Consider the following 24,531-nt stretch of genomic DNA (forward strand, 5'->3'; position numbering starts at 1 on the left):
GGAAGTCTAAATAAAATACTATAATATACATTGCATATAACATCTTAGCAGTCACTGTCATGTTGAGATGCCATGACGGCTGCTCGAGGGTCTCTTTTTGGCTCTTAGAGTTGTCCTATTGGTAATTTATCATGATTTAAACCCAAGGTATTCTGTTTGTATTTGAACACATCTTGCTTGAAATTATCTACCTTCACTGCATAATCAAATCAAGTAACAAGGATACACTGCTAATCAAATGTGATCGAGCATAATAAGGGGCAGGTTAGTTTGTGCAATGTAAAGCTAACAGCTAGTGATCCCAGACTGCATCTGAAACTGACATTTGCTGATTATGCTTCAGGGCTATAGTCTGAAATACTGGTTTAATCTTTTCAGTTAACTTGGTGGTAGTGATTTATAGACCTTTTGCAAACTTATAATTTCTACAACTTCTTTCTTAGAACAGACCACTGAATAAACTATTTTGTCTCTAGGTAAATGAACATTTGAAAGACATAATGGAACAGGAACAAAAACTGAAAGAGCATCACAGTGCAGAATCTGCAGGAGGTCAAAAGGTAGGTGTAAGAGTTAAGATATTTTAAACAAGAATAAGCATTTATCTGTAAACAAAAACTACTTGCATATAGTATGTATAGGTAAATATACATTTGCAGACATTGAACTTTTAACTGCTTGTTAAAGAAAGCAAACTTTTAGTATTTAGTCATTTTGTTACTAGTTGTATTGTTTCCATGAAAAATATCCATTTAAATGTAACACTAATATAGTTGCACATTTTTTTCCCCGCTTGTCCTTTTGGACAAATAAATCTTTGATAGCAGGAAAACATCTGTTATGTTAGTCCTAAGGAATTTATTAAGATTAATTAATAATTTCCAATGAATTAAAACTGTAGTCAGATCTGATATGAAAAAAACCACATTTTTTAATTCATGATTTTAAATGTTTTTTCCCTGTGAATTGCGTGCATCTCAAAAGAGAAATCTGTATGTGGCATCATGGGAAGCATTGCTCTGGCTGTGATCCAAAATACTGGTTGATTACAGGTTTTATTATATATAAAATAAAAACAGATTATGTTTGATTCCCTTTCCTAACAGGATTTTTTTCCTTTTGTTTGTGGAGCTCAGTTAATTAAGTAGCATTATACCCATCAAAATACGGAAGGATAGAATACAGTTCCAGAGTATGTAAAATTGCTTGCTTCAGAATGAGATCATTTATCCTATTGTGATACAACTATTATTGGGGAATTGGTAATCAGTTTGAACATCCTTTGGTATTATCCCTGCACTTGAATGCAGACAGATTTCCTAGCTACTGCAAGGCTGTAAGCCTTGTTCCCTTCCTGGTCTGTTTTCTTGTAAGCAGCTATCTCCCTTTCAATGCTGCTCTGAAGGAGTTGTGGGTTACCTGGCTAGATTAGAAGTTCAGCTTCAAAAAGCATGAATGCAATGAATGTCCTTGCACTTGTGGTTTCTTTTTAAATATAAGGAATGATGAAGGCTAATTAGTAAGTATGTGACTCAGCAAAAGAAAATGGTGGTTTTTTACAATAGTAGTGTGACCCTGATGTATATATCCTGATATGGAAAATTTAATCGGTGTTCAATAGTGATAATAGCATAGAAATCTGGAGAATAAGATGTCCTTGACAAGTTCATTTCTCAGATTTAGATAAAACAAAGTAAATGGGGGGCGGGGAGATGACCTATGATCCTCTGCCCTCTAGTGATTTTTCTTTTTCATTAAAATAGTAGTAGGAAGTTTTGTGTGTTTTTTAGGTCACTTTGAAAGATGAGAATAATTTTTAAAAACCAAAGTGCACGAGAGTCTTAATATGGTAAACAAAGATATATCAAAGAGAACGTTATTATCAGAGCAATGCCATAAAATTATCTGTATTTGTAAAAATTCAGTAATGTTTATTTTCACTTATATTATAGTTTGCATTTTATATTGGGAATAGCAAGATAAAATTTTTAGTTTAGAATTTATCTTTAATGTCAGCATTCTTGAATCGACTGTTGAAAGACTTGTATAGTCTGTAACTGATCCCATAAATGGACCCAGTGGAATAAAACATTTACATAAAAATGGTATATGCATTTGTGGTGTTTTTCATATGAATTGTAAAGCTGTAACACAATCAGAGCCCTGTTCTGTTGGCCAATGTACAATTGCATTTGCAAAACAGCAAAATCATGCTACAGTTGCCATATTGTGGGAAAATTTGTAATTAAGGCCTCCTCTTCTATACACTGAATTTTCGATACTATTATCCCAGGTACATGTTACGTTATTTGCATCAGTGTGGGATTCAGCTGCATAAATCACATTGTCAAGTAACATATTCCATGCTAGGGGGTTGTACTAGCATAGCTTTATTAGCTAAAATCTCAGCATGGGCAAAACCTCAGGTTCCAGTTGACCCCTGGAGGTCTCTTCTGACAGTAAATTTATTTCAGATTATGGGTTTAAAAAAAAAAAAAAGGCTATTAGAAAGTTAGCCATCCTTCACATTTAAGTATATGAGACAAATGAGGATAAAATTACTTGGATAATGAGTAAAAATATCTTTTGTACTGTAAAATTTCAGTGTAAAAAAAACTGTAAAGTTTCAGTGAATACAATGATAAAATGAAATCTGCTTCTAGAAAATAAGTCTAGAATATGAAATATTCAGTCAACTCTGTTTTGAAGTATTTAAGGAATTTGAATTACTGAACTTTTTGCATGCAGGAAGACAGCAACATACTTTCAACTCATTCAGATTACTTAACTCCAGGTTTTCTTTGAGAAACACTGGTCTATTCAACTGATTCAATTTACTACTCTGAAATCTTAGCCATTCTTGTTGTCATATGCCTCAGAGTATTTCCCAAATTTCCACTTACTTCTGCTAAAGCTAATGGTGATTGCACACATGCAAGCATCTGAGATTTAGAAACACATTAAACACCATAACTAAAACCTGTATTTCTTAGCTGCAGATCATACTGAATGCTAGCTTTCCAAAGAAGACTATAATACAGATCCATTGGATGGATCAATTGCATCAAATCAAGTTGGTCAGTGTTTCTAACAGGAGTTTCTGTTAAATTATCATGTGGCTCCCGTCAAGCGTCTTCTAGTATTTATTCCCAGATACCCAGGTATTTTACCCTGATTATCTGTCTCCATATTGCATCAGTCCATGAATTCCTCTTTTTATAGCATGGTATCAGTGACATGTACTGTTACTTTATGGCATTGACGCTACCTCGTATATCTCAGCAAAGCTGTGAAATAAGTGTAGCTAAATTCCTCTATCAGGCATGGGTATTGCTGAAATAGGTATATAATTTTTTATCGGAAAATTAATTAGTGTGATCTTTCTACTTTTGTTTTTAATTTTTTTTTAATTTCATGCTATGTCTGGGTTTAGTTATTAGTATCAGTAGATTGTCTTAAATTAAAAGGGGGGGGATTGAATTCTGCCTTTATATTAACTAAAGCAATATTATTACATGGTTTTCCATTTTTATGGAAAAATTAAATTATACTTCTATATATTAAGTACAGCATTTTCTATGCTGATATTACAATTGTAGCTTAATTCTCTGTATCTGAATTCAATAGTTTAATTTTCATTCCTCGATGTTTTTAAACTCCCACCTGCTGCTTCTATTTGTATTTTAAAACTTAGCATGAAGGCAAACTGGAATGTTTCATTGTGCCTCTTTTCTGTCTTTCACCATCCTTTTTAGGTTGGGGCTCTGTTTTGTAATTTAGGTTCTCCATGTTACCAACACCATTAGCAGTTCAAAAGGTGATGATTCCATTCTAAAATTTAAGAAACTTTGCAATCTCCCTTCTGCTCTAGCCAAAAACCTTTGGATATTTAAGTTGGGAGTTTCTAAAGTGTGGTCAGGTTTTGAACCTGAACTAAATTTAAATTAAGGATGCCTCTTCTGCTGATCTAGAGAGATGGCCAAACAAACATGGGAAGAGTAGATCATCCTAGTCATTAGGGAAAGCTTTTCTTTAGTTTTAATTTCTGGCCAAGAAGCAGCAAAATTATGTGCCTAAAAGGTGAAACAAAGTTAATGAGTAGGCTTTTTAATTATTTTATAATTTCCTACTGTGATAAATTCATAAAGTTATCAGTTGTGAAAAATAATTTCAGCATAATCCTCAAGGCTGCCAAATTAATGCCTTACTATCTTGTTACAAATCTGTGGTGAACCTTTTTGCAATAAATAGTAGATCTCTACATTTCTAAAAATTGTAAGCATCATATACACAGATTAATAAATGATCCAACTGATAAGATATACCTATTTTTTATTTCTGGATAGATAAAAACAGTATTAACAGATTTTGAGATTGCTTTTGTTTTCCTTCACTTTCTTCTGCTGCTAGCTTCCTGTAGAAGATAAGAGAGGAAGGAGTATGTATGATTTTTAGTTCCAGGTAGTCCTCTGTGGATCTTGATCAGCCGGTGATTTGTGGTAACCTCATCTTTTTCTGGTAGAGTCTCTGCATCTTCTTTCAGAATTAGGATTTCAAGTTTTATAGTGAATAGCTTTGGTTTTCAGGCTTCCAATGAATAATATGTAGTGAATGTATGGCTGCACTGGTTAAACTACTGATTTTCAATGTAGTCGAAGCTTTCTCAAAAACCTGTTATTTTTCCGTCTGCTTTTGTGATTTAGACTGAATCAGTCTTAACAGATTTAAGCCAAATCAATGGAAATCCTATGAGAGAAACAAATGTAAGAGTGTTCATCCAAAGACCCGAATTCTTTAAACATATTTTAAAATTAGTTTAAACAGTGCAACTTTTTGCGTGAAGGTAAAACACTAATGCCATAGTTCCACTTTTAATGTGTCATAAATCCACACTGCTAGCAAAAGCTAACCTGTCAAGAAGAAAAGTGTGCAGCAGGATCAGCTTCTTGATCCAATTAATGCACAGCTGCATGAATACAAATGATGGTGCAAGGAAGACAGCGGCAACAAGTATTTAATGAAGGGCATGACTACCATTTTTTGGCACCATAGGATGAATTTATACTGAGTTAAATTTATCATAGTCATGTTTTTGATAGGGGAGATTAAACAATCTTCTTGTAAAACTGTAAGCTCTCAACCTGAGGAACTGTTTTGTTCTTTTGTTGCATTTTTTTGTTTGTTTTTTGGTTGGTTTGGTGTGTGGAGGTGGGGTTTTTTAGGGTGGTTGGGTTTTTTTTTTTAAAACATTGGGAGAAATCCAGTCAGGATTCTCTGCTCAGTTGGTCTTTTAGTGACTGATTTTTAAGAAGTTCCAGTAAGAAAGTTTATTCCTGTTGGTACAAAGTGCCAATTCAACAGCCATTGAATTCCCATTATGTTGTTCAAGAGATTTCAGCTTTTCTTTATCTCTTTTCTTTAAGTGCCTTTACAAAGTGTATGTTTATAAATCTTAGAGTATGTTTGAATTTAAACTTGATTATCTTCAGTCTGTCAGCCTCTTGAAGCATATTCATAGTCATCTCAACCATAGTTTCAGCCAAGTGGACAAATAAAAATATATATCAGATTGCTAGGTTTGAGGTCAGTTTGTACTGTTAGAGAGAGCTAGTCTTTGGAATTGAAACAAATGTGTGCTTTTTTCCAAAGAGTAGTTCTTCAGCCTATCATTAAATAGATATTGATGGACCTTTTGAGTCCAAGTCTGAAATACACTTCACCTTGATAAATCAAAGAATGTTCCTATCAGTGTTAAGTAGAATGATAGGCAGTCCAGGTCTGATCTCAGTCCATTTACCTAAAACCTTGCTTTATCATATGGTTTAGGATTCCTGATTGCAGTTGAAAATTAAGATAATTTGTTTTCAAATTCATGTACTTTTCCATACATTGACTATATTTCAGTGAGAAGAGAAACTGACCCTATGGAAAGTGCTTTAGTTGAGTGTGACAGAAATGTCTAGAGTCACACATGTAGATGCATCTCATAGTTCATTTCTTCTAAGTGGCTTTGGGATTCGCCACTGTAACAGTCCAGTTAAATGGAGGAGAAGAATGTTGAGAATAGTCATGTTACTAATGCACACCATTTCATGTACAATAGCTTTTTTACATAAAAGCTTTGTTCCATTACTACAGTTATTTTAAGGGGTTTATAGAAGCGCAGTATTTTAATAACTACGTAAAATAATAAGCTTCCATAGCAGTTTTTTCCATAGTAGTTTTAAAACTACTTTTTCCACCATTTCCAGAAAATATTTCTCTTCATTTAAAAAAAAAATATATTTCCTGCACTTTGGTAATTGGTTTGGGGTTTTGTTTTTGGGGGTTTTTTTTTGTTGTTGGTTGGGTTTTGTTTTTTGGTTTTTGGTTTTTTTTGGTTTTTGGGTTTTTTTAATTTCTACAATGAAATCAATAGAATGGTGAAGTTTTCTGTGTCTATTTATAATACTGCTACACAGATGTTTTGTTTTAATAGTAGAATTATTATGCCAGACCAGTGTACAGAGTTACAGAAAAATTCACTGACTTCAGCGTGCTTAGGATTAAGTTTTAGGTCAAATTACATATTTATAAAACTTTTTCTTTATAATTTCGTGTTGTATTTTTTGATCATGTATGAATTTAGAATTGTGTGTATCAGTTCTGATCATTTATTTGCCAGTAGCCAAAACTTCCATCTACATTTCAGGTCATTGCACATCATGCAGCTGATGCTAATGTGATTTGTCATTGCAAAAATATAACTGCCTGCACCTCTTGTTGTTCTGAAAACTGTCATATGTTTAAAAGCATTGTTAAATGTTATAAATGTAACTGTTTGGCTTGAAGTAACTAATGCAAACTTCACTGCAGTTGGTTGTACTGTACTACAGTGTGTTTATGCCTTTTTTCATTGCTTTAGCTTCCCTGCTTCCCTGTATGTGCTGCTGGAGTTCATTTTGATACTTGTGATATCATGACTTCAAGTCTCAAATGAATTCTTCAGTCAGATTGCATATGTAGGGTACAATTAGATGTGTGAATGCATTACATAAAACTGCATTGATCTGACAATTTTACCTGTTCATGTGGGAAAATTATTATGTTGATCTACAAAGACTGCAGACATATTTCTCCAGTGTTATTTCTGCTAATTAGTTCAATATGCAGCGGTTACAGTGCACTAATGCTTACCATTAAATTACAATTCACTGTTATACAAAACTGAGAGTGTTAAAGAAAATTGCTTTGTAAAAGTAATTAATGAAATCTGATAAATTGTTCCTTTTTTTCTTTGCTTTTTGCTTTTATTCTTTTTTCCTACTGCTTCCTCTGAAGTCTCCTACCAAATGGTTTTGGAAACTGGTTCCTGTAAGTTTGCCCAACTGCTTCACTTAAATCAAATAGCTTATTTTGGGAATGGCTTTGTCCATGTCATGCTGGTCTAATCATTCATTTCATTTATCTCTACAAGATAATTTTATAAGAGATTGCTCTGCAAAGGTGTGCATAATACAGAAGCTTATTTTGCAAGGTAATCTGCGCAAAATAAATGTAAGTTATGATGCTGGATAAGGAATTACTTTTCAAGCAGTCAAGTTCTCTATGGGTTTGTATAAGGCAGTGCTACCTGTTATTAACTAATGTCAAATGATCAGGTTTTTGCAAACTACTTATTCATAAGCTTTCAGTAAACATATGCTATTTGATACTCTCTTTTAAAAAGAGACTTGCAGAAATAGTTTTTGATTGTTGATGCTACATGGAATCTGAAATTTTCTGATTTCACTTGTCTAGAATTCCCTAATTTTCAGTTGACTTAAGACTACTGTTAATCTCTCCCCACATCAAGTAACCCAAAGCAGTCTACTTTTAGTGAGACTATAATTTCACTAAAAGCAATAAAAAGTAACTGTTCAGGTCTGCAATAATAATAAAGTTTGTTTTCTCTGTGCTGTGTCACCTTGGGATTATCATTACTTTCCTCTATCATATAGTAATTCACCCCTGAAACGCATTCAGAATGTTTATTCTACAACGGGTTTGGCTGGGAACAAAATAGTCAGCTGTTTAGGTATATGCAGAATTGCATACTTCTGGTCTGAATTCCAAAGAACTAATTCTGATCTATCTTTGATCTAAGGATTACCAAATAACTGATCTAGCAGTCCCTCAGATATTTGTTGTCATAACTAGTAAAAGATTGTTCATACATTGCAAAGAGAATTAAAAATAACAAGGCAGTTTCATGTAGGCAACAGCAGAAATTACTTGGTGTCTGGAAAACCGGTTTAAAAGTACTGTCTTCAGCAGACTAATCAGTATTCAAATTCATAACAGTTTATGTTATATGGGCAATTTCTCTATAATGCTCTCTATTACAGTTCTGACACACACAAATACACTGCTCTTCACGGTATAGTCTAATTTTGTTTTGGAATTAAGATAGCATAATTAAACGGAGGGAATAATACGAAAAAATGGACTGTCTGTGATCAGAAATTTAAGCACATTTTATTTTTTTGGCTTCATTTCTACAAAATGAGGTGGCTACTTCAAAGCAGTTTCAGAATGTTTTTGTTCTATTTTTCCCTAAGTTGTTAGTTTACTAATGATTCTCTTCCATTGCATAAAAATTATATTCAAATATAAAATATTCCATCTATTGAAATGCTAACTCCAATTTTCCTGCCAGTTGTCCATAAACAACTTGAAGTAGTGGTATTTATGTTACTTTGAGCTTGTTAGTTTAGTAGAGATAGAGTTGAAACCCAAGTGCTACTGATAATATAGTAGGAAGGCAGTGGCTCAAGCTGTTCTAACAGTTCAACCAGTCTTCTGATCTCTTCCCTTTACATAGAGCGAGTATTTCATAATGAGATAGATATTCCTGAGCATACAGGCACCTGAAAACTTACTCTGAGAAGTAAATTTATAACGTTATCTACTATATGGTAAATGCATAAAGGCATTCATTATTAATTATTAACTCAGAATACACATGAGCACTTATGACAGAGTAGCTGGTGTGCTGTTGGTTCATCTTTAGGTGACCTTGTTTATATGCAAGTGTCTCGACTATACCTAGACTTGTTTAAGTGGAATAAGCTCAAAGATGCTAAATCAGGCTGGTTTAGGATCTCAGAAACAAGATGTCTGTATTAGCATTTATGTTTAAATTAACACTAAATTAACTAAAGCTTACATCCATGTTTAGTAGCAAACATTGCAGCTGATGAGAAGAGTTTCTTCAAATGGAAGTTCATTAAAAATGCAGTGCAACTACCATTGTCTTTTATTTTTCAGTATAATTTCTTTTATCTTTTCAACCAAATTGAAACACGGTGCCTGTTATACCCTAATGAACCTAGCATATCAGGTTATGTAAGTTTATTTTTCCTGAGTATGCTGTGCCTGGCATACTCTCTACAACAAATTAAGTCCTCCTTCTAGGTGCTCTTTGACACAGTTTCCAGCATCTGTGGGTACTGTTCATAAGGCCAGTGAAGGCATCATTAAAGTGACAGTAGACCAGAATTTACCGTGCAAGACCACTGTATTACCAATTTCAAATATTTTTGAACACTCCATTAAAAAGATGCTATTTAAAAGAATATATAAATTACGCAGGGCTTGTTGGACCATGATGTTAGAGTCCATCTGTATCCTGTATCTTTTATCATTATTTCATAATTAAATTGTAATATTTCATAGACTTAATTTCAGTCATTTTGAGGAGGAATTACATGGACATATTAACATGGTATTTGAAACTTACAGGATTTCCATCATAGTGGGTCATTGGATTGCCGTAGAGTGAAAAAGAACAAACTTTCACTGCAAACTGTAATTGGCCTATTTCATTAGTGATAGTAGAGAGTATTACTAACATGGCGAAAGGAATATTAATAATGCATGAAACACTAACATGATTTTGTTTGGTGTTAGTGAATATTTCCCATAGCATGCAAAAATGTCATTGTCATTTTTATACAGCATACTTGACACACAAATACCAGTACATTTTAAGTTTGAAATAAAGACTAATTCTCAGGGTTTTTTTAAATATTAATTGGTTAAAGTATAAGTTCTCTGGGCCAAATACAAGCCCTTTATTTTTCTAGAACTGATGTGTCTGCTGTTGCCAGATCAAACTCGTACTTCTTGGGCCAGTTAGAGGACACTGACATTCACTAAAGATAATCCCATGTGATCCTTGACAGAAATCCAGTGAGTAAGTATAGCCTTCAGGGTTAGTCTGTCGTTCCACAGACTTTTTTGCCAGCAAAGCTAGCTTAAACAATTCCCACCCCACCCATTAAACCTTCAGCCCTGCCCAGTCATTCACTGCAGAAACAGAGGAGAGAGATGTTGTAGCTGGATCAATGGTCTTACCACGCAGCCCCATCAGCAGTTGCTCCAGCGCAGCCAAAAGGTGGAGAGTAGGAGATAGGAACTGTCAGCTTCAGCTTTGCTGGGAAGAGAAACATCCATAAAGACTTCTTGAAGCTCCTGCAGCGAGACTTCCACTTCAGTGTGTATAGATAAATGAAAATAATGTAAAATTAACTCAGAAACACTCTTGGCATCGTAAGTAGTTCTGTGGTATGAATAGAAAAGTAATCCTTCAGTACTGTTTTAAAAATAAGTCTTAAATAATACTAACAAATTAAAATCTATATCACTTTCTTCCACCTCCATTTGTTTTCCCAGGAAGAAGTGAAAAGAAACTTAAGAATGATGAATACCATTTTTTTTTTTAAGTAAGCCCCCCCTCCTTCCCCCTTCCCCCCACCCCCCCCAAAAAAAAAGAAACCCATGAAAAATATATTGACTGCAGATAAATGCTATCTTGTTTTTCTGAACTAATGATCTTTTTATACACAGAGTTGTTTTTCAGAATGTTTCCTTTTATAACTGCGCCACTAAATGGCCATAATACTTGACCATTAATGCTTCTCTGTATTTAGGACTGCTTATAGTGACACGTGCTGGTAGTAAGAATGGAGTTGATCAAATGCAGATTTCCTTGTTTCTGAATTTGTCTTTAAGTCAGTTATATGAATGAGATTTTGGGCAAAATTCTTAGGTGTGTTAACTTCACAGAGTCATTTGACTTGCCAGTAAACTGAAGTTACACCAGCTAAGGACTTGTCTCATTGTGTTTACACACAGATCATTTCTGATTGTATAACAATGAGTGTTGAATGTTAATTAAGGTATATGATGATATTTAATTCAGTGTGCTATACAGAGATCATCAAAATTTGATAGTTTTGAAGGAAAGACTCAGTATTAGCATTGTAGGTTCCTTTCCTCTTAGATAGTATTTATGCCATTCAAAATGGGACATAACATGAATAGTTTTAAGAAATTTAACAATGAGAATATTCAGCTATTTATTGAATACTGCTTTTTCACTAACAGAGTGTAAAACCTACAGCATGAATCTGTTTCTTCATGTGTTTCAGAGCCTTTGTCTCTAAATTTCTTCATTCTATATTGCAGGCTCGTTACAGGAAGGAGCAAACATTGCTTAAACAGCTGCCCTGCATTCCATTGGTGGAGAATCTGCTGAAAGATGGTACAGATGGTTGTGCTCTAGCAGCCCTGATCCACTTCTACTGTCCAGATATCGTTAAACTGGAGGGTATGTCTAATGTGTCTCTCAGCTTGTAAACGTATGTCCATAAAAGTTTAAACGTCTATGTTTGATAACTATATGAAGGAAGGTGCTTAAATATGATCTACAAGAGGCATAGTTTGAGTATGGTGGGTTTAATACTAACTTTGTTCTTATTTATTTTTACATTTAAATAGAAGGAACCAAGGTGTTCTTCCATGTTGTGCTTACTTTTACATTATCATGCTAATATAAACATACTAAGATATATTATTACAGATCTGACTGTGGCAACACATTTGCCTTTGTGCTATGAAACTTGAAACTACCTGGAAAACTCTTATTCTTGAAGCTGCATAAGTACTTTCTTGTGAATCTGAGCAGTTACAGATATAAAACATGGAAGAGGTTAGAGTTAGTCAAGCTCTGCATAGCTGCAGTGCATGGCAAATAGTTGCTCTGTGTTCTGGGCTTTTAGTTCACCTGATAGTTACCTATATCATTTATAGAGTAAACAAAAATATATAATCTAGAATGTATTGGTGTCATGCTGTTCTATAATAGCAATTGTCTGTGATGATGAGCAGCTTCATCTTGTTCTTTTGCTCAGTGGCCTGGTTAAAGTCATATCTTCCTTTTGGCAACTAAGAGCCTCGTAGTTGTAAAATGTTTTGGCAGCTAACACCCATCGTTTTCTGCCTGTGTTCTATCCATGATACCTTTGATGTTGTGGGAACACGTATATAGAAGCATCCTGAGAAATCCAGGAGTACAAACAAAGGTATAAAGCTTGCTAAGGACTGAAATCTGGAATTCATATACACAAACACTTTATAGGAAGCTTCCAGCACAGTAGGCGTTGAAGATGAAAGACACTAAGATGCGTGCATTCACCATTCTTCTTCAGCTCGTGAATTTTGAAAAATACAACTTTCAGTTTACATAAATGTTGCAGCCAAATATATACTATTGTATGCGATTAGGTTAATGGTATTTGAAAGTTAGAGTTAAAGAGTTAAAACTTGGGTAGTGTTGAATGGGGGTAACACCTAGTTCCTTCTTACTGTTTTAGCATGGCTGAAAATACGGACAGTCTGAAAGTTCTTGTATACCTTGTGTGATCATATGTACGCTTACTAGCAGATTCCTTCAGCATCTGACTTTAAACCAGACAAGGCACATGTCATCTTTGGAACTTTAGTCTTAATGTTCTTGTTGGGTGTCCTGACATCATCTTCCCTAAAGATATAAATGTGCGTGTCATTGTCTAAGAAGTAAATTCAAAGGTACTCTGAAGCGCCTAGAAGCACTTTAAAAAGACTTTGGCCATCTTCTCTGTATTTAAATAATATAATTTTTAATGCATGTTAAATTTCACTGAGATTTGTTTCTGTATTGGATCTGAGGAAAGCAGGTAACAAAAATGCATATGCAAAAATGCTTAAAAATGCATTAATAAAAAAGAAAAAAAAATTACTCTAGAGTTCTCTGTAGTCTGAAATAGATTGTTTCTTCTCATTAAGACTTTATTTAACTTTCAAATCTAGGTTTCCTTCAAGGAATACGGGACTAGAAAGGAGTCCCTATGTCAGTGAGTCAAGAAATTGGCTGTTGTACAAAATTATATAATCCCTCTCATGCATTTGTCGTGTTCTATCTTAAAACTGTCTAGCTCTTTAAAATCTGTACTCTTCTTACCCACTGTTGCAGAGCTCATTTTTTTACATGGTTTTAAATCTTATTCTTGTTTTCTACATAAATGTGCTTGTAGCCTGTCTACATGCCTTTGTTGTTCTTCCAGCAGTGCCCTTTGGCTTGAATAGCTTCTCCTAGTCTGATGTCTACCTTTTTTCTATATTTTCTTTCTGTTGTTTTGCCCAGGCTACTGAAGCAAGCCTTTTCAGTCTCCCCTTCTGAAGTGGATTTCCATTCTCATTATTATCCTCAATACTCTTCCTCTGCAACTAGTCCAGTTTCGGTTTATCTTTCTTGAATATGGATGGTTGTAACTGTGCACAGAAATCCAGACTGGCATCTCGTTACTGCTTTGTACAGTGCTTCTTTGACGCTACTGGAAATAAATTTTCTGATACATTTTAGCATCATGTTTGCTTTTTTTCATAGCTGCATGATGCTGAAAGCTCATAAACATCTTTACATTGGCTAATACACGATACCTTCCTACTCGGTATCACTTTCAACCAGTGAATCACTTTAGAATTTTATTAGCTCCAAATGAATGACTTCACATTTTGCGTTACTAAATTTAATCCCATTTTGGTCAGTTTAGTCAAACATTTTTTTTTCCATCCATCGTCATCTGTGGGGTTGGGATGATGGAATAGGTCTGATTTTCTCAGGATGGGAATCCTTATCCTGCTAGCATCAAAGTAGATTCCTTGTCTGAAGAAAACTTTTATCCTAAACAATTTAAAACTTACACGGACCTCTGTCATACACTGTTACTTCAGGATTAAAATCTGATGTATGCTATGGAAGTATATTTAATTTGCTTTTATTCAGTCCTTCTTTTTACAAGGACTGTCTTTTTTCTAGGAAGTTGTTATTGCTACTTAATTTTACAGGAAGCAGTCATAAAAAGAGAACAGGAGGTTAGCTGGGTATAAATAGTATTCAGAGAATACTGTATAACTACACTAGTCTGTTCACTGCTACCACTTCTTTGTGTTTAAATAGCATTTTCAAACAGAGAATGATAATCCGTATATCAGAGGCTTCAGATCCTTGCAAAATCTCATATCAAACATCTAAATCCATAAAAACAAATACATAAGACTAAACTGATGTTGGTTTATGGGGAAGATTCAGGGTTAATAGCATTAAAATGTACTCTCAGGTCCCTATGCAAAGACAAAGAACTAGTATGTACGGAGAACTTTGTGAAAAAGCATACATTTCCTACTGCCATTGCTGTACAGAAAATCTAATTGAAAAAAATACGTAGTAGGGATTAAATACGGTTTTTCATTATATGGAAGTAGCAGGAGTTAGAGCATAACTTCCATTTTCACAAAAGGCAAAGCAGAAAAAAATAAACTTGTCAACAGTGAAAAAATGAAATTCATGTTTAGAAAAATGTCTAAAGATATAAAACTGCACAGATAAAATGTAGAGTCTTCATTTCTTAAGTTTCTGAAATAGAAAAATAAAAGCCTCCTAAAAAAAAAAAAAAATCAAGTCTGAATTTATCCAGAAAATGCTCTGGAATCCAGCAAAGCAAAAAGCATTTTTTTTGCAAATCTGTAACTATATCTAATCTCTGCTTCTAATCTTCCTTTTCAGATATTTGTTTGAAAGAGACAATGTCTTTAGCTGACAGCCTGTATAATCTACAATTGATTCAAGAATTTTGTCAGGAGTACCTTAACCAGTGTTGCCATTTCAGTCTTGAGGATATGCTTTATGCAGCTTCTTCAATAAAGGTAAAAAAAAATTAAATAAAAATGCAAGCAGCGTCCACAGGATTGTTTTGCTAATGATATATTTAGTCTTTTTTGGTCTGCTGCTATATGGCTACATGAAAAGCATGTTGCATCTCTTGTGGTATAGCATGCAACACAGAAATATCAGCAGCATGTAAAACCACCTTATTTTGGCAGTTATGTTCTAGTAATTTCAAAGTATTTTTAAAAAAGCAGTTGTGAAAGTATTTATAAAAACTTTGATTTTGTGCAAAACTATTTCACACTTTATCTTCTTTCTTATTAATTGTTAGTTAAAGCACGTAATCTGCGATATTTCTGTTAAAATGTAATAGTGATCTGCATTAGTTTAAATTTATTAAGGCTTTAACAAAAGGACAAAATATCGAAGAGTTTTTTATGGAATTATTACTTGCCCTTCTTACTCATTTCTGTGACCACAATAATTTTATGGTTTTTAACCTTAAAGCTTTTTCACTTTTGTAAAAGTGTAAACTTCTGAGTTAATTTCATTGAAAACTAATGGTTTTATGCCCAAAACGCAAGCAGGAACACAATTCCAACAAATACAGTTGTTTGAATAAGCAATTAAGCATTTTCAGTCATTCTAAGATTTTGCTCTTTTAGAAAGAGGGGGGAAAAAAAAACGTTTTGCTTATTCTATCTTTTTTTTTAAGCCTGTGTGGAAAGACAAGGAGTAACTGAATTATTTCTTGCCTAATTGTAACTTTAATTTTTCATTCTTCTGTTTCTCTAAGACTTTCTTTTATATAAAACACTCTGGGTTTGCTTAAGATCCTTGTTGGCCTGCCTTTAGGGAATGAAATATTATTTTTATGGAGTCAGCATATCCATTGCAGATGGGATGTAATTGGTTTCTAAATATCTGGGTCATTTCACTGCTTTTATGATCTTTATAGCAATCTCACAAGCTGTGTCGGAGAGGCCCAAGCTTGAATACAGCTTTGTTGTCTCCTGTAGGGTTGAACCCAATCCTTTTCAAATAAGTAATGAGCTGCCAGGGTGAGCAAGGGCAGTAGGACTTAAGTCTAGACTACTTAGCTGTTGCTGTTTCATTTTGTGTATGCAAAGTTGCATAGTGACTGCTTTCAGTCAGCTTTTGGTGTTTTCAAATTTCAGATACAGTAATCTACCTACATACTTGTAAAAAGTCTGCTGCGTTGCAGTCTCTCTTGTCTGTAGTTTCCCAACATATGGTCCTACAACCATATTCAATGATCTTGAGTAGGACTTCTTTGCTGCATTTTGATTGTTTCTCTCTGCTTACAGGTACATGGAATAAATGGAATTCATTATTCTTCAGTTTCATTCATGACAATTAATAACACTATTTTTTATAGTAATGGTTTGAATTATTTCTCAAGCCAGTATGCACTATGAAGCCTCAATTTTAAAAAAGTAACCATATTAAATATTTTGTCAATATCCCAATGCATCAGACTTTACACTTTTAAAATGCTACAGACTCAGTAATTTTGCTGTTTCTGAACACTGTTTTTAGAGGGGATTTAGAGTTCTTTCAAAGATTTAGAGTATTTCTAGAACTGAGAAGGCCCTTTTGTGATCATGTTTCTACAAGTTGCTGTGGTGTGGATACTTATTTAGATGTAAATGCTACAAAGAAAGGCTGCCAAGTCTTTCTTCTAAAACTTGGCACAGAAACTTTGGCTACTGCTATAAACTCTGTTTTTCCAGTGTTAAGAATTAATTTGCTTTCAGAATAAATTCACAGTTCAAGGAGCTCTTTCTTAGTTTTCCAGTGCATCTGATTAGAGTGAGTTTTAATAAATGTACATATTCTCCAAAGAATTGTATTGTCACTTTGAAAAAACTTGTATTGTAAATGGATATTTTAAATATTGCACATTGAATTAAACTGGTTAATAGGAGTCACCTTTATCTCAGTCTACAAAATTTATATAGAATCAAGTTTTAGGATTTATAGAAGCATGTGTCTTTGTTTCAGGTGTCTCTGTTAATCAGCAAAAACGTCTGTTTTCAGGGTGACTCATACTGCACAGTAGGTGGCACTATGGTTAAAAGTCTGTTACATTCATAGCGGTGACAGAAAGAATAAAGAGAACCAAACTGCTGATACAGTAGTGGAAAAAGCCTCAAGAAAAAATTACAGCTGAGTTTTTGGAATGACAGTACTGTGCCTTGTGTGGTCCTAGAAATTACGCTAGGTATCCTGACTTCATGCTAGTCCTTGAGAAGGAAGGGAGCGGAGCCTCTTTCTTTTAAAGTGATCAAGCACAAAGTGCATACCTTACATTCTTTCCTGGGCACACTGCACTGTCCTGTTATGTTAAATCAAGGTAGGTTGTAGATAGTATATGATACAGAAATTTAGTGCAGAACCAAAGTGATTGTGCCCACTTTTGGCTTTCCCATCAAAATGCCCAGAAACAAAGATTAATTTAAAACCACTTGACAAGCATCCGGAGTCTTTGATACAGGCTCTCAGATTTTGCAGCAGATGAAACTGTTGGCTTAGTTCTGTTTTAGCACGGAGGAGAGATAAGCTTTGTCTGGACTTCTAGACAGCTTTAATGTGTCACAATCAAATGAAGCAGAAAGTAAGTTTTGTTGCTTCTCACTTGCCCATTTCTCCTCCACTGAGAAAAATACATTTGTGAAGTTCTTCATAAGATGTTTACTAAGGCAGAGCTACTGATGTTAAAGAAAAAAATATTTGAGTACATTCCATGGATGCTTGAGGCACTACCAAGGGACCATACTGGTTCCTGGTTGTTTTCCTTTGAGACAGGCAAACACAAGTAGAGATACAAATTACATACAAATAATCACAATATTTACATACAAATAATAACAATATTTTCTGAATCCTCCCTGCATATTTAACAAGAGGAAAGAATAGAAAATCTTGGATCTCTCTTTAGTTGTGCAGATTGCTTTTTTGCCCTGATCCTCCCTCTTCCCTTCTCCTGTAAGCAGTTTTATCCTGAGACAGGATTTTTTTTTTTTAAATATCTTGTTCTTCACCTGTATCTGGGAACTTACATAGAACTGAAAGAGCTGTTTTATTGTGTCTTGACACCCACATGTTCTGCTTATCCAAAGAACACATTTGTAGAAATAGAAGAATTTGCATGAAGTGCCATCACAGGAAGCACAAACCACCCTGCAGAAGAGTAAAGACTTCTTTATTGCTTTGGCCCAACAGTTGATTAGCACTGCAATGCAATAGTCAGTGTGTAGCATTTGTGGCTTGAATAAAGGTCTTACGGAATGTATAATTCCTGAAAGGATGTTGTAAGGGGCCTGTATGGTCCCTGAATAGGAAGAAAAAAATGTATCTCACATGTTCCATTTGTCATGCGAGATATATGTTGAAAGTATTTCTAAAAGAGGAAAAACACATCTTTGGTTGCGTTTGGTTATATTCTTGATATTTTTAGGTCATTCTCTGCCAGTTTATTCTATTCTAGTAGGACCATAGGGTTCAGACCTAGGAACAAGTAATTTATGAGGTTAACTGTCAAAGAGGATACTGACAGCTTGAATCATTTGATGTTTGCCATGATTTGAGAGCTCACATAGGAACTTGGCATTGAATCAACTGACACGCAATTATTGTCTTTTGTAAGTGTTCCTTTATCTGAGCCTTCAAAAATGTGTGGTTTGTTTTGTTCTTTTTTATTTTTTTTTTAAATAGTGATCCTAAACTTGTGCTACTCATTTAATGTACAACTATTGTTGTACATTCCTTTTTCATTGACAGAGGATTGAGTCAGGGTGAGATGCAGATCACAACCAATATTAGAACACCTTTTATTAATTCAATTGCTATTATTAATAGAATGAATCTATTATTAATAAGAGATAACCATTCACATAATGCATTCATCTGCTCGCACAGTTCACACACACACACACTCACTCACTCAGTCATTTTTACTGGGTTGGAGGCCAACCCAGTGGCCTCCCAGAAGCAGGGGGTCATACTGGCCCACCAGTGGCTTTTGGGAAGGTGTCCAGAAAGTCTCTCAAGGGGTTCACCTTTCTCTTCAGGTGTGTATATACATATAATGATGTACTCTTTGTCTGCATGTAACAGCTACTGCCCTTGTGGGCGCTGTTAGGGTTCTACAACCTGTTGTTGACACTAGCGTGTGCTGATGGCCTTGTACAGATCTGGCAGAGTCCTGCTGTTCTGAATGTGTGGGTGCTTGGGGATTCAACAGGGCCACAAGTCTCTGCAGTCTCTCAGTTCTTGGGAGACTTATGTGCTGCCCCTCAGCATGGATGCTTCCTTTCTTTGGCTGCTGTTTCCTGATAACTGTAGAGTCTGTTCACCTAAACTCATGCAGAAGGCACATTTATTCAGAATGAAAGTTTTCTGAATGTGAAATGAATCAAGTCTGAGAGAGGATTGCTGTTTCTTGTCTGTGAAGGGCATTCCTCTGACCTAAATGTGGGCCAGACTCTAAACTGCAGAATCACAACTAAGCACGTGGAATAGCTACCTTATTTTTGCACTTAGTTACTAACCAGAGCAGACAGAATAAACATTTGCACTGTCAAAGGCCTAGTAGGCCAGACGGAGAGGCTGGTTCCAGAACTTCCTTTTTTTTTTTTTTCACTGCTGAATTGAACAGAAGAATATAATACCTAAAGGATTGCTTTACATTAAAAATATTTATTTCACTTGAGCAGTTTTGAATACTTGCACTTTCTGATATAATGTTGATGGTAACTTTGCAAACAACGTAAGCAGAAGCTATAATCAGCACCATGTCCTCCAAGACAGGAAGAATGGTTTTCAAATACATCACATAGATAAATCCTAGAAATTAAGGGCTACACTATGTCCGCACATGTTGTACAGCTTTCCCTCCAATCACAATGAAAAAAAGCACTGCCAATCAGGCTGCTAACCCAAGCCTGAATTTGCAATTGAAGTCCCTGTAAGTGTGCATACAGATTCGTTAAGGACCTGGGAGAGCAGCTGGCTGTTTGCTGAGGCAGTTAGGTATGTATGGTGGGGGTTGGTCCAGGGATTTGATTCCCATCTGACTGGTTTAAAAGGATTCAGGATCAGGAATGAAAAGGAAGATTCAACCAGGGAACAGTCCTTTAAGAGAAGGTTTCTCTCCTGTGAGGGACCAAATGTTCCTGACTCATTGTTTAAAGGGAAGGAGCGTGGTTTGCTTTCACTAATGTTAATCGGCGCATTTTCCCACTTCTTTGTTCTGGTCTGAAATAAGACATACTGGAGTTTTCAACTTGAATTGTTGTGGCATTTATTAACCTGTGGCAGGAGATATGACAAACTGGTAGTGCATGGATCATACACAGAACTGTAACTTGGCCTTCTCCAGAGCATTTGAAACACTCCAATTCAGTCTTGACACGTTTATGTTGGCACTTTTATAACATATAAACTATGGATTTGCATTTGAGGTAACTTACTTTCCTGGCCTACTGAACAGAGATTTTAATGTGCATTGTGATATAAATTTTACAGTGTATTCTTATGTTTGTTTTGAGAAAATTCCTAAAAGCATCTATGGCTGCTTTTGTATTCAATTTTAGTGGATTCAAGCCTGATTACAAATGATTTCTATCATTTGTATATATGACCTTGTAGTTATTATTCTGTAAATATGCAGATCTAAAATCTATAAATATCAGAAGGATATGATTTATTTTAAGTAGCAAGATTGGATGTACTATTTCTGTTAGCTAATTTGATTTAAAAATTGTTATTTTAAAATTGTGGAGGTGGAATAGAAATATTAAAGAAAATAATTTATCTTTTTTGTATAAAAATTTATAAAACAAGCTAGCTTATATCTCCCTTTGATACAGAAGCAAGTAATGACTTTAGATTTTATACTCAGAATATGGGAATTTTTTTTTTTTCAAAAGGTGATCTTCCAGAATCTGTTAAACAGAAGAATTTTTATTGTACAGTACCAAAAGATGCAATAGCTAAAATGTAGCCAGTAGTACAGCTGACTACGTACAACTAATGAACAGTCTGCAAAGATCAAATTGAAAAAAATTAAATCAGTGTTTAGCAAATAAAAGCATCTATGAAGCTGCAAGTCTGCCATCTGCTGTTCAGTGGTTTTGAACCAGTCTGAACTGTTCAGAGATTAGTTATTTTTTAGTACTATTAAAATACTGTTATGCTGCTGAATATTTTTGTGTATAAGTGCATGTGATAATCGTGTGACAAGCTATTAGAACTTCTGTTGCCATAATCAAGGCAAAATCTGTGGAAATAATATCTACATTCTTTCTAGCCCTGGGTAGCAGGATTACTACAGACCCACAGTTAGTTTTTCCAAAAAATTAAGTTACTGATCATCAGTCTTCCCCTTTGATCATTATTACTAACATCCCTTTCTGACTAAAAATAACTTGAGAGAAAATGCGGTTTCCATCATGATGTTTCACCATCAAACATCTAAAGTAGCCTCAGTTCTAAGCAGGCTGTGCAGCCAACAGTTTCATTTTTAATTCAGTAAATACTGCTTCGGTGATTTTTGGAAAAACAAGCTATCTTGCAGCAGCTCAGGACTGCATAGAAGATATTCTCAGAAGGAATATTTGAGTCCTTCATAAAATAGTCACACTATTAAATGCAGCATTTCAACATAAACATAAGAAATTGGAGTATTTAAATACAGTATTATTTCAGATGGGGACAAAGCTATGATTAGAACATTTTATAATTCATTTTTTGTAGTAAAAAAATTCAAGTTAAAAATGTGAAAGTTTGAGGGGAGGTAAGGGGAGGGGGAAATATAAAGAGAAAATTGGAGAAATTGTAATATTTAGAAATTACAGTATTAAAAATCATATTTTGTCTGAGAAGTATATCTGATTTTTTTTTAATGTGTATTGCTTCCTAATGAAACCAAAACGCTGTGCTTAACATTTTCTTTGAATGGAAAAGATTTTGCTATAAACTTTTCCTCATGCAGTTCTGTTGTGCTGAATAAGCAGAGACAGCATTTTTCCTAGTCTATTTATAGCTTGTATGTAATAACTATGGGAACATCTGGCTGATCCCTTCACCATATACTAAAGTGTATGAGCAGCTTTCAGTCTAAGAGTATCCCTTTGCTGGAGTAAAGGCTTATCTACATTAGAAATATTCAGGAAAAATAAATATTAATCAAAAGTGCCAAATAGCTATTTAAAACTATATTTTCAAATTTACTGATACAGAATTGAGGTTCTCTCAGTATTATTAAACATTTTTGTTTATTTTGAAAAGATATTCTTACCCCTAATGCTTGTGGTTTGTTTCTGAAATAAAATGGCATTTTGTTTAGAATTTTTGTCAAACGTTTGCTTGCACTCCAAGATTTGAGGTATGTATTTTTAAGGCAACAAAACTAATGCAACAATGGAATTTGACATCTGAGGGACTGAAAACATAGTGAAGCTGTCACAAGTCTTAAATGGAAGTGTTACATAGTCTGGATACAGTTTTTAATTTGAGTACATCCTCCATGGGCGTACACCAAGTGTGCTTAAATATAGAGTTAAACATTGAATGTGAGCAATCTGAATGTGAGCAATCTTGCCTATTTATGTAGCTATGCCATGGAAAGTTAATGGGTCCATCACAGAATACAAAGCAGTTTTTCTTCTGTTTCCTACTGGATCACAAAAAGTTTCACCTTTCTGCTTAGATTTTCCTCCTCTAGCTGGTAAATTGACAACAGAAGACTTACAGACTTTGCAGCCCTACATTCCTGAATCAGCCAGAAAATTTCTTCATTGGAGAAAGAAGAAGTTAAAATAGAAACTGTGTACTGCTGGTTTAACTTTCTCAGCATTTGTCTTACTTTGTTAAAGAACTGTCAACTAAATCATTTGCTATACTCTTTTAACTCTGCAATTTGTTAGCTGATATTTAATACCCCTCATTTTTCTAAAATCCTTCAGAAAAGAAATAACATACGTGTTAATATGTAGGTCTCTTTCCTACAGAGTTCTGTGAAATTGAATGAGTAAATTATTTGTAAGTTCAAACTAATTTTTAAAGACTATATGCATTTATTTCAGGAGCCCAAATGCAATTCTTAATCTGCAGCAAGGTTTTCTTGGAGCCAAAGGAAGGTCTTATTGCTAACAAAGGGCTAAAAATTAGAAAAATGTCCCATGCTCTGCTAATCAGAATGTTTCATGTGTATAATGATTGCTCTATTGATATCTATAATAGCAAAGTCTATACTGAAGATCATCTTCAATCATATAGAAAATGTAGAAGCTGACTCCATTCTAAAAAACAAAGTAACAGCTGTCCTTGATCAAACCAAAGGTCCACCTGGCACTGTACCCCGTTTCCCGCAACAGTTTAGCAATGGCAGAAGCCAAAGCAAGTAAAGACAGCCACAGCAAGCCGTGGGTTTTATTGTGAATAGGTTTAAGAATTCTGTCCCGTGCCATGTAACATTATGTACTCAACTAACATCTTTTATTTACCAGCAGATTTTTCCCAATCTTTGTTTAAAAGAAACAAAAAAGGGCAAAATTAGGTAATTGTTTGCTTTTTTCCTAAATCAGCTCTGATTTCTTTGTGTTGCCACAAAACTCAGACAAGACATTGCTTTCCTTTGAAACTCTTCCCTGAAGCAAATAATTAAATAAATTCCCACTTTCCCTGAACAACTATTTTCACTTGATTTCATTCTCAAAGAAATATAAAAAGAGAGATATCATCTAATAGGTTAGTGTAAGAATGCTAATCTTCTCAAGTACAGAAAGTTTTATAGGACCAAAGAGTAAGAAAGCTTTATTTTTAAAAAAGGTCACATGTAAATACATTTCTGGGTTTCAACATTAGTTTATAAGTTGCAAGTGCTCTTGGTGGTGGTGTTAGTCTGTAAAAATTAAACCAATAAGTTTCTTAATTTATATTTTCCCATTTAAGCTGTGTGAAATGTTAAATAAAAATAGCATAAAGTGGAGAAAATAAACTAGATATTTGAAATTATTCAGTGTTAATGACATGAAAAAGTGACTAAGGACACTTGCTTTTTTAAGTATGGTTAGCTAGACATTATCGGGTTTTATTGCAGAAAGACCTTTATAAACAAACTTTTAAAAAGTTGTTTAATTATGGTTTCCCAATTTAACACATAAGTAGCGGTTTGTACTGTTTACATTTTCAGACTTCATAAGACTGGTGACACAAGTCTGTTCACCTGCTTGAGTCAGCTCCCTGGATGCTTGTTGATCTCATTCAGTTGGTATTTCTAGATAGCATCGAACCATATGGATGTAGCAGCTTAGGACCGTGATCATTTGGCCTCTGAACTCCTTGGCCTCCACAGTCAACAAACCTTCTGGTCTTTTTGCACTCCTTATTATATACTCTTGCAGCAGAAACTGCTGCTACTGCTTCTGCCTGGTTTTCCTCTCTATTGATTTCTTTTGTTGCAGTTCATGTCACCAGTTGTTTCTTCCTTTTCA

The 24,531-nt window shown here is 34.5% G+C and overlaps 1 protein-coding gene across 4 annotated transcripts in view; it reads left to right on the forward strand.

Annotated features, from left to right (window-relative positions):
• The window catches only part of CAMSAP2 (calmodulin regulated spectrin associated protein family member 2), a 94,403-nt gene that overhangs the window by 47,764 nt on the left and 22,108 nt on the right, over positions 1 to 24,531 (forward strand). For 2 of the 4 annotated variants that reach the window (XM_075508192.1, XM_075508191.1), the window contains 4 exons: positions 477 to 560; positions 7,321 to 7,353; positions 11,491 to 11,632; positions 14,909 to 15,048. In XM_075508192.1, the coding sequence (XP_075364307.1) occupies positions 477 to 560; positions 7,321 to 7,353; positions 11,491 to 11,632; positions 14,909 to 15,048 (399 nt within the window). The remainder of the gene's footprint in view (positions 1 to 476; positions 561 to 7,320; positions 7,354 to 11,490; positions 11,633 to 14,908; positions 15,049 to 24,531) is intronic. The other 2 variants (XM_075508193.1, XM_075508194.1) reach the window with 1 other exon arrangement.

The sequence above is a fragment of the Mycteria americana genome, chromosome 7 (genome assembly GCF_035582795.1).
Source record: "Mycteria americana isolate JAX WOST 10 ecotype Jacksonville Zoo and Gardens chromosome 7, USCA_MyAme_1.0, whole genome shotgun sequence".
In the NCBI taxonomy this organism is placed as follows: domain Eukaryota; kingdom Metazoa; phylum Chordata; class Aves; order Ciconiiformes; family Ciconiidae; genus Mycteria; species Mycteria americana.